This window comes from Anser anser, assembly GCF_964211835.1.
Source record: "Anser anser genome assembly, chromosome: 1".
Classification (NCBI taxonomy): Eukaryota; Metazoa; Chordata; class Aves; order Anseriformes; family Anatidae; genus Anser; species Anser anser.
The window spans coordinates 114,621,243-114,631,557 of NC_139720.1; the positions used below are offsets into that span (position 1 = coordinate 114,621,243).

The window sequence follows — 10,315 nt, forward strand, 5'->3', positions numbered from 1 at the left end:
ACACAACTGGGGAATTCAAGTACCAGAAATAATTTTATTATTTTATCAGAAGCATTAAGTAAGCGTAAAAGATTCAAGTTGCTCATATACATCAAAAATTCTGCTCTCCAGAAAGGCGTTATGAAAATTACACACTTGGGTTCAGCTGCTTAGAGAAGGTTTGTGAATCCCAAACTATACAGTTGTAGTGGCTTGGAAAACAACTTTCATGTTTAACTCTAAAACCACCGGGTCAGCTGCATGCTTTAACATGCAGGTTAAACTCAAACTTTGAAATACAAGCGCAAGTAATAGCTTCAAACCAGACACACCAGAACACACAGCTGGTGAAAGCCAGCCCTCAAATTCATGACAGATGTAACACTCAGGTCCTGGACATAATGACCACTCACTGGTTAAAGCAATAACAATGAATTTCATAGAATCATAGAATCATTAGGGTTGGAGAAGACCTCCAAGATCATCTGGTCCAACCATCCCCCTACTACCAATGTCACCCATTAAACCATGTCCCTAAGTACCAGGTCCAACTTTTCCTTAAACACCCCCAGGGGCAGTGATTCTACCACCTCCCTTGGGCAACCCATTCCAGTGCCTGACTGCTCTGTCTGAGAAGAAATGTCTCCTAATTGCCAACCTAAACCTCCCCTGGAGTTTCTACTTCTAGGACCTGAAAGGTCATCTCTACGACTCCGTACCAGGATATATTTCTGGGCACAAGGGTATCAACCAGTTCTGAAGAAAAACAACATCTGCTTCTGGAAGATACCTATACTAGACCCTGACAGACTTGTATCACTGCAGTTGGAGCATCAGTCAGAATTCCCCCTACTGTCACTGTGGAAATTCGTGACCAAATCAGCCAGAATTACCCCCAGCTGACTGCCTTAAGTGATGTCCTGAACAGCACTGTCACTTTCCAGATGGAAGGGATTCCCAGCTGTGTAGTCCATTGGTGCAATACCCACAGCTGAAATGGAAGTATCCAGTTGTAGTCATACGAGGTATTACTCTCAGAGCCTACTGCTAACTGTTAGCAATTTGTGATCGCTGGTAGCTAATGTGTAATGATACATTTATGATACTGGCTTCCTCCTCTTTTGTTAAATTGATTATCTACTCCCACAGCATTGTATTGACGTTCACAGCATAAAGGACTGACCTACAGTCAGTAGTACACTACTGCCATGTTACTTTCTCTCATGATTCTGAGGATATGACCAAAACCAAATTCATTGTCACTCTAAAATCTTACCAGGTATATGTAAAACATACACTTTGGCAGCTCTAGTTTCACTGATAGATTCTCTATGGAGAAGTCAGAAATGCCTCCCTTCCCCTGTGCCGTGTTTTAAACCTAGCAGGCAACTAAGTGCCACTCTCTCTCTCCCCAGGTGGGATGGGAGAGAGAATCAGAAAGGTAAAAATGTGAGAACTTGTGAGTTGAGATAAAGACAGTTTACTAGGTAATGCAAAAGCTGCACAAAAAAAAAAAGCAAAAAAGCAAAACAAATAGGGAATTCGTTCACTACTTCCCATCAGCACGCAGACATTCAGCCGCCTCCAGGAAAGTGGTGCTCACCGCGCCTAGTGTTTCTTGGGAAGACAAACGTCATCACTCCAAATGCCTCCCCCCTTCCTCCCTCTTTCCCCCAGCTGTTATTGCTGAGCATGACACCATGTCTTATGGGACATCCCTCTGGCCAGCTTGGGCCAGCTGTCCTGGCTGTGTCCCCCCCAGCACCCCCAGCCTCCTCATTGGCAGGGCAGCATGAGAAGCAGAAAAGTCCTTGGTTCTGTGTAAGAGCTGCTCTGCAACAACTGAAACATCAATGTGTTACCACCACTATTGTCATCAAAAATCCAAACCACTGCATCATACAAGTCTCTACATAGAAAATTAACTCTATCCCAGCCAAATCCATGATATCATGTCTGGGGCAACCAGAATAATAACAAAAGTCTTAGGTCAGACCCCAGGGAAGAGGACAGGCTATGAAACATGAAACGCTTAGTCACAACCTGCATGGAGCTCTCTGATATCAGATTTTCTGTAAGACCAGAAGTGCTTCTTCTAATCCACATCGTAGACACATGCACATACCACCGTTCTGGACCAGAATTTTTCCAAGAGCTATGCAGCTGCCATGTCTCTTTGCCCAGGAATTCAGCAAGAGGTCAACCATTCTTAGACACTTAAGACTGTCTAACCTTTCTCACCTTTCTCACTTCTCCTTCTCTGCATGTCCTTCAATTTAAGTCTTCTATAACCCTCTCTCTTTTCTTCAGCATACGACTTTGGGCTACCCCCTGTGGTAGAAGGTAAGAGACTCGCACCATTTTTAAGATATCCTTTAGATATCCTTTCTTACCCAGAGAACAGGCACAAGCGGCTAACACCCATGTCACCTGTAAACTGTGAGGATATATTGAGGCTTTTACCATTTTTCATGGCACCAAGTAAAACATTAGACAGAATAAGAAGGAACAACAAAAAGTAGTTATTGCTGTTTAGTGCAAATAAAGTAAATACACAAAAGAACCTCACAAAGTTAGGCTGCTGCCAAGACATATGACCTGGAATCCTGCTCATGCAACAATCCACAATGTACAAAAGTCCTCAGAAAGCACTTTCAAACCAGCCAAGCTTTTCTGCTTCTTCATCAAAATTCTGTCAGAATACAAAATGAAAGGCTAGCTCTTATTAAGAGATGAGAATTTCTTTATACTCCTGCTTTCTAGATCCACCCCAGTTTCAGCAGAAACCAGTCACAGATCACCGATTGCTGTATAAAGAACAGTTTTTCTCTCTAGAAATTCTTGTAGGCCACAGGAACAATCTGTTCTTACAATCCCTGTCTGTGTTGACAGCTGGCTGCCAGAGGTAGCAGAATTAAAAGCACTTCTAGTGAAGTGACATGTACACAGAACTATAATAAACAAAATAAAACAGCAGTTCTTTTCCTCTTTAGTTTCAGTCTTTTGTCTGGACTATTGCTTTTGAGCTTGATAAATCAAATTCATTATTATTAATGTCTATAAAAGAAAGCAAAAAATAATGCAAACATTTTTCATTCTAAAAAAATGCAAAAAAAATCAACAAGATAAAGAAAACACAACCCACAATTCTGCCTAATAACAAACCCCAAAAGAGCTTCAACCCAGATGTTGCTTTTGTGGACCTCTGTTATGAGAAAGAAAAATAAATAAATAAATAAATAAATAAGTAAATAAAAGAGGAAAAAAAAATAACAACTCCCTCAGCCTTGAGTTGGCCCAGCACACCATGTTGCCTCTGAGACAACGTAGGGAGCACAACAGGCATCCTGTCTAGTTTATCTCCCACGATCAGAACCCACCTGGATGATTCCTCGGACTTATATCAAAGGCAACAAAAACATCAACAAAATAGCTAATGTGGCTACTTCCTATATGCTCCAAGGAAATACAAAGCGAGCTGGACCAGGATCAGAAGGCTTCAGCAGAAAAGGTCTCGGAGCACTCACCAAGCTTTCAGTGCCTCTAGTCCTCACAGTCCGATCTTCATGGAGATAATGATCTGGCCTGATGTAGCACGGAGATAATGATCTGGCCTGATCTGGCACTTTACCTGGACATCATTCCTCTAGAGGGCAAAGACTACCACGTTCCAAAAGCATGCTCTGTTCTCTGTTCAGAGGCCTACATGGAAGGTGAAGGTACTAAAAATTGGATTGCAGACACATCTGGATTTGTGCCCGTTCCGGATCTGTCCTTCTGTTCCTGTACTGAAGTTAGGTAAGTCTGTTTACCATCCACTCTGTTCTCAGTGTTCGCTCCAGCAGTGAGTGCTCTGGATCGTCTCTCAGAACAAGCTGCCTGGAAAAGGCATGTTCTTCATCCAGGGGAGCTGATGAGCCACCACCACTTGCGGACGTGACTGGTTTCCTTTAACAACAAAAAGGGCCTGGCACGCTGATGTCAGAAAGCGAGGATGACAGATGGTCCTGTGGGGTGCTGAGTAGGGACCGTTTGGGAAGACACCTTGTTGACTCCCTTCAGATGGGGACCCTAGCTTGTAGCGTAGCATAAAATAGCTTATTTATTAGAGAGGACTCTGTCTATCTTGGTCATCAGGCCAGACATTTTACTACTGTCTCCCCAGAGATATCCTAGCATGCCTGTCTTTCCATATCTTCTCTTTCCAGTAGGCAGTATGGTCCATTCTGTCCTTTTCACTAAGGAGAGCGTACAACATGCAAAAACAGGCTGCCTTAGGAAGGATCTCAGGCAACCTGTACCACAATCAAGACTTTTACTTCCCTCAAAGTTAAGTTTATCTTTTGCTTTGACTTACAACTTTTCTTCCCCTTCAGACCTGCATCCAAGCTGAGACACCTGGGCAGCAAAAATTCCTCATCTGAGGAAAAAGTTAGTAGAACAACAAAATTTAGGGGAGAGAGAAGTTGTCTCAAGTTCACAGTAAGTTTTGATAGGGTCTGAATACTACTTTTAATATATAATTCATTCAGAGATGCTATATATACACACAGTAAGTCAGATTTTAGAACATCATTTTTTAAATCTGTGTCTTTCCTCTTTCAGCACAGTAAAGGAGAAGGAACTTTAGGATTTCTAAGCATCTAGGATGTGAATATTTTCTAAGTATGCTTGCCATAAGGATTTCAGTACTAGTTTAATTTATATCTCTGGATGCCTCAAGAACATTTTGTCAGTATTATTCATTAATGGTCAAACACCATTTATAAGATTGCAAACAAGAAGTACTGACATTCCCTCACTGCATTTTATAGAAAAGAAATGAATTGATTTGGGCCTTTCTTCTATAGACTTTGACAAAATTATCCAAATGTATAACGCCAAACTTGTATTTATAAATCACAATGGAAGGAAGCTTCCAAGAGAGGTTTCCATTTCAATTACAACTTTTTACACTCAGTCTGAGACATGAAGAGCTTTTCAGAAATCATAACATATGCTTGCTTTGTGTATTTTTACTTTGGCATTTGCTTCAGCTAGTGTCAGAGACATACTGAGCTAAGTGGACTTCTGATCTGCCTCAGTATGACAGCTCTCGAGCTGTTTTTTCCTGTTCAATATACATAACCATATATGCTTCACCCAATCATGACAGAATTCTGCAGTTTCCGTCCACAGACAGAGAAGTGTGCTACAAAAATAAACCACTCAGGAAAATGTCTATGGGTTTATTTAAAGTATAAAATAGAACTAAAGTATTAAGTGATCAAGTTTAATGAATAGCTTATATTTTTATTCCTAGAAACATTGTAAATGTACAAAATCTATCTGCCATTGATTTGTTTCCTTGAAGCATTTCAGAGTTATGCCTACCAAATGAGTTCTCCATACCACTTTCTTTGCAAGAAACAAAGAGAACTGCTTACCTCTTTTGAAGAGACAGGTACTTTCTGCAAGTTATCTGTCTGAGCTGAAATGCTTTCTGTCACAAAAGCTATATGTTCTGCTTCTAGTAATTTATCAGGATAAATAAAAGGAGAAATGAGAAGTAGACTCCATCTGTTTAAATCATCAAGGAGCTGAAAGAAACAGGAAAGAAAAATAAGTCTATATGGAACATCTGATTTAATAATTCTTTTCTAAATTATCCCCAGCCCAAATTCAAATCTGACCCTTCAGCTTAACATGAACACTCCCTGTAATGCCATGAGGAAAACAACTTGCCATGAGGAAAACAACTTCCCATGAGGACAAAAAGGGGTAAAAGGTCTGAATCATTAAGCAGGAACATGTCAAAAGTAAAATAAAAAGTGACAACCCAAGCTTTCAAGCCAATCTGGATTCCAGCTGTCAGCATTGCCGCAGGAGTACACAACTGAGTGGGCCACTGATGACGACCGTGCCATTGGCACCATGACTTTTGTGGGCCGTTTGCCACTGGACTCCGCCATCTGCAGCGTCCTTCATTCGACCCAATCCTCTTCTCCTATCCAAGCTACAGTCCACCCTGCCTCCTCCTTCCTTCTGTCTTCCCCCCTGACTACACAAACCCGTGGCCCTGCTGCCTTGGTTCTGGTTCTTGATGGCGGAAGAGTGCTGCCAGCTCCCTGGCAGGGGCTGAGAAAGCAGTCTTAATGCATGGCCTGCCTGAGCAGTCAGGACAGCGCCAGTGCCGTTGCCTGGCTAGCACTGCAGGTGGCTTTCATTCTAGTCGGGTAACAGTCCTCCAGGAAACCTTCTGTCCCACAGCCAAACAATATACACTGCCTCGGCACCCACCTGCCCAAAGAGCAGTCAGCCCATGAGCCACAAATGACCCAAGAACCATACATTACACGGGTCTAATTTTTAGGATACCCAATTTATCTAACTTATAAAGTTTTAGGATGTCTTTCCTAAAGCCAGTTATATAATGACAGTTATATTTTGTTGCCAGGTATAGCCTCCTAAGAACTATGACAAATTCCTGATCTTAAAAAATGATTTGAAATAAAAGGAGAGGGTACTTTTTAAACTATTAAATCTTCATGTACTAGCACCTAAATAATTCATTCAGTATGTAACTCTAAACTTAAAGAAATAAATCATTCAAAGGAAGTTTCCCCTTAAGGTAGTCCATCCACTTAGCAGACCATTGGGCAAGCACTTTTCTTCATTAAATTATAAAAATTGCTCCCTCACTCATCCTCATTAAGGAGCAAATAAAGCTCAATAGCTGGCATCACTATACCAAACAACAGCATTAAGAACCTCAACACTTCTCAATAAATAATCTGTTCCCATATCATCTTATGTCAAATTTTACACTGATACTGCATTGAACTGTATTTTTCTGCCGTATTTTAAAAGCGACAAACATCAAAAGAAATAGTCATTTCAGTACCACTGTGCTAGAAACAGGCTTTGTATGCCTTCAGTAACTTTAGGTAGGAATGTAAGAAAGAGTTGCCTTTGAACACGCTGCATGTATATACATCGCTCCACATGTAAATGGAAACAGTGCAATATTAAGTCTTGCCTGAAGAACTAAAATTAAAGGGGATACACAGACAGGCTAGACTGCCTGACCAGCTTCACAGAGCATGGAAGCTGCAAGAGCAAACACTGCTACCTTCCACAGGAAAGTGAACTGAACTGATGAAGCTTTATACTACCTTAAGCGCCCAGTTTGACTACAGATCAAACAACAACACTCGACAGGTTACCATTTACGACCGCTGCTATCTTATCTTAAGGAAGTTACTGACTGCAGCCCAGAGGCACTTACGCCTACTTAGAAACCAAACTAGCTCAGCTAGCTTCCTAGAAGCCAAAAAACCATGAGAATTAACCTTTTTTCTCTTCACAGTGCCTGGGGACGATGCCACCCCTATCCGTAACGCCATTAGGTCAGAGCCCTTGGGTGTCACACGACCGAGGTGTAGGGTGGCGGGCGTCTCACACAGGGACTCAGAGTCGTATGCAACCGGGAACTTTCAGTGCATATTTTTAAGGGGCGAATACATTTTGATTAGGAGAACTTCCAGTGCATATTTTGAAGGGGCGAGAAGCTCCTTCAGGAGCGAGGAGAAGTGGTTTGAGAGCTTTAACAAAGCATCAATTAACTAGCGGTTAACTTTTCCCGGGATTCTCAGCTTGCCACCACCTCTTTGACGCGGGACGCAACCCGCTCGTTAGAAAAAGGCGATATTTGATGATTTATTTGTGATTTTTTTAGCCTGGGGAGGGGACGGCCGCGCCGGCAGCGGGCCCCCCCCCCCGGTTGCCGTGGCTCAGCCGTCGCCACGGCAACCGGGGGGGGGGTGCCCGCTGCCGGCGCGGCCGCTCCCCGCCCCTCTCGCCTTGCCCCGCAGCGCAGCGCCCCGTCCCCGCGCCTCGGTTACCTGCGCCTCGTCCGTGAAGAAGACTTTGTTCCCCAGCCTGAGGCACACGCGCTCCTCGGGCGGCGCGGCGCGGCGGCAGCAGCGGCAGCAGAAGGTGAAGGAGCAGCGGGAGCGGTGCAGGCGCCGCACGGTGCGCCGGATGAGCGCGGCCGAGCAAGGCCCCCAGCGCGCCCATAGGTAGAGGTAGCACAGCGTGATCAGCATGGCGGGCGCGGCCCCCCCCCGCCTTCCTTCCCTCCCCTCCCGCCTCCAACCGCCCCGCCCCGCCAACGGCCACCAACGGCCGGCAACCGCCGGGCGGGGCCACGCCCCCGGACACGCCCCAGCCACGCCCACCCCCATTGGCTCCCTCTCCCCCTCCCACCCTTCCGTCTGCCTCTCCGATTGGCTGCCGGCCTGCCGCCTCGCCCCTTTTAAATGGCGGCGACGGCCTAACGGCCCCATGGGGGGGAGCGGAACCGACGCCGTTCGCGATTCACGCCTCAAGGGGAGGCCTCGGGGGGCGGTTGGGGGGATGCGGTGCCGCCCGAAAGACAGAACTGCGTTTGAAACAAGGGAAAAGAAACTAATTAAATACGTTAAATTAAATAACAGCCTGGATTGTATTTTTGCGTGGTGTGGATTGTTGCCAAATTCCTGTGGGATGGCGTTTTGACCAATTTTAACCAATTCCTCCAGGAATCATTCAGCTCCTGCTCTCCAAAGTCAACACTGTCCACACGAACAATGTTTTGAGGTGAAAGCAAGTATTTAGTGGTTTAGCATTGCGGATTACGGGCTCTGCCGTGCACACGTTACACTATAGATGCAATTCAGAGGGCTAGACTCGTGTTTCTGCTATAGAAATGTTTCCTCAACCATCAGGTGTGTTGGATGAATTGTATGAAAGTATACGCTGTAGACAAAATAACAGCCAAATTTATTGCTAGTTTCCATGCAGAAACATTGAATGAGTCTTCTCTTCCTCGGGAATGATTCTGCTTTGCCACCCAACCTTATTTCAGGGTCCATTGCACCTTATGGGAGCGGCGTCTCCGGTCACAAACACAGGAAAAACGCCGGACATCAGATCCCGTACATACTAATAGCCACCAGAGGGCAAAGCAGGCACGAACTGACACGTTTGATTTCACTTAATTCGTTTAATTCAATTGGATTCACCAAATGAGAAACCTGAAATCACTGTTCTGAGGGGCTGGTCATTGAACCAGGAGTGAAGAGTATATTGGGGAATAAAACTGTATGATGGGCATGTGCCATGTGTGCTACAGACACAACTTGCCACTAGGGTAGAAGCAGTAAACAACTTACACAAGGTATCCGCTACTCATCTGGCATGTCTATGCATGAAAGTTATTAAATAATTCTTATATTTTATGTGAAAGGTCTTGTGTAGTGGTAATATTGGGTTCTATAAAAAGAACACATAGCAGTCTGATCCTGGTGGCTATTTAGCGAGTAGAAGAAAAAAAACATAAGAGGAAAACTGCAAAAAGACTAAAAGAAAGACAGTGACATCATCATTAAACAGTTGTAGCTGATTGATATGTAACAATCATTTCCTGAATGGGACGTTCTTTTTTATTATTCTGAACTCAAGGTCTTTTATGCTCTTGGAAATTTACTAAAATAGGTATTCTAAAATCACAATTTTCCAAAAGGATCTCCAGCAACACCACAGTAGCATTGTAGATAAACAAGGAACAAATCAGCCATGCAGTTTGGTGTGGGTATCAATATCGAAAAAACACCACCAGTACTATGGCAGGCATTTTTAGTACCGTGACAGACAATTTTATTTCTTTAAATCTGCACCCACAGCAGAAGCCTATCCAAAATGACACGAATCTCTGACATAATTTTGATTTCTACAACACATGGTGGAAATGTTTGACATGTTCAGTTGGAATATCAAATAATTTGAACAATTCCCTCCCTCCATTTCAAGCTTAAGAAGTATCACCCCTGTACCGCTACTATATCCTGTACATATTCTACAGAGAGAGAAACTAAGTCTCTAGTGGTTCTAACTTTGCATTATGCACTGTTTCTTTGTGTAGATTATCTTATGCAGGAAGTCAAAATACTTACACAGGCACATCAAAAGAAAGAAAACAAGCAAAGTGTACAGCCTCTAAAGAAAGCTCTCAGCTTTGGAATTCACTTTCTCTCTAACAGTTCAACAGCCCATGCATTGCTGACCTTCAGAGCACACTGCAAAACACAACTGTTTATATAACCTTTGCACAATGAGGAACATACTTTGTTTAATCCTTCAGTATTCAATGACAGCATTGAATGCTGTCAACTATATTTTAATTTTTTTAAGGTTGCTTTACCCTGCAAAACTTTATGAATATATGAGAAAAATGAGTCAAAACTTCCTGATACAAGGGAATCTAAAGCAGAACAATATATAGGCAAAAACAGTCACCATTTTAAGACAGTGAAAT

The 10,315-nt window shown here is 43.4% G+C and overlaps 1 protein-coding gene across 2 annotated transcripts in view; it reads right to left on the reverse strand.

Annotated features, from left to right (window-relative positions):
- Nucleotides 1-8,101, reverse strand: part of HLCS (holocarboxylase synthetase) — a 126,659-nt gene extending 118,558 nt beyond the window's left edge. The window contains exons 1-2 of one of the 2 annotated variants that reach the window (XM_083814025.1): nucleotides 7,863-8,101; nucleotides 5,406-5,558 (exon numbers count right to left, since the gene is read on the reverse strand). In XM_083814025.1, coding sequence (XP_083670151.1) covers nucleotides 5,406-5,558; nucleotides 7,863-8,066 — 357 coding nt within the window. In that variant the 5' untranslated portion in view covers nucleotides 8,067-8,101. Of the gene's footprint in view, nucleotides 1-3,506; nucleotides 4,194-5,405; nucleotides 5,559-7,862 lie in introns of those variants that run through there. The other variant, XM_083814026.1, reaches the window with a different exon arrangement.
- Between the last annotated feature and the right edge of the window lie 2,214 nt (nucleotides 8,102-10,315).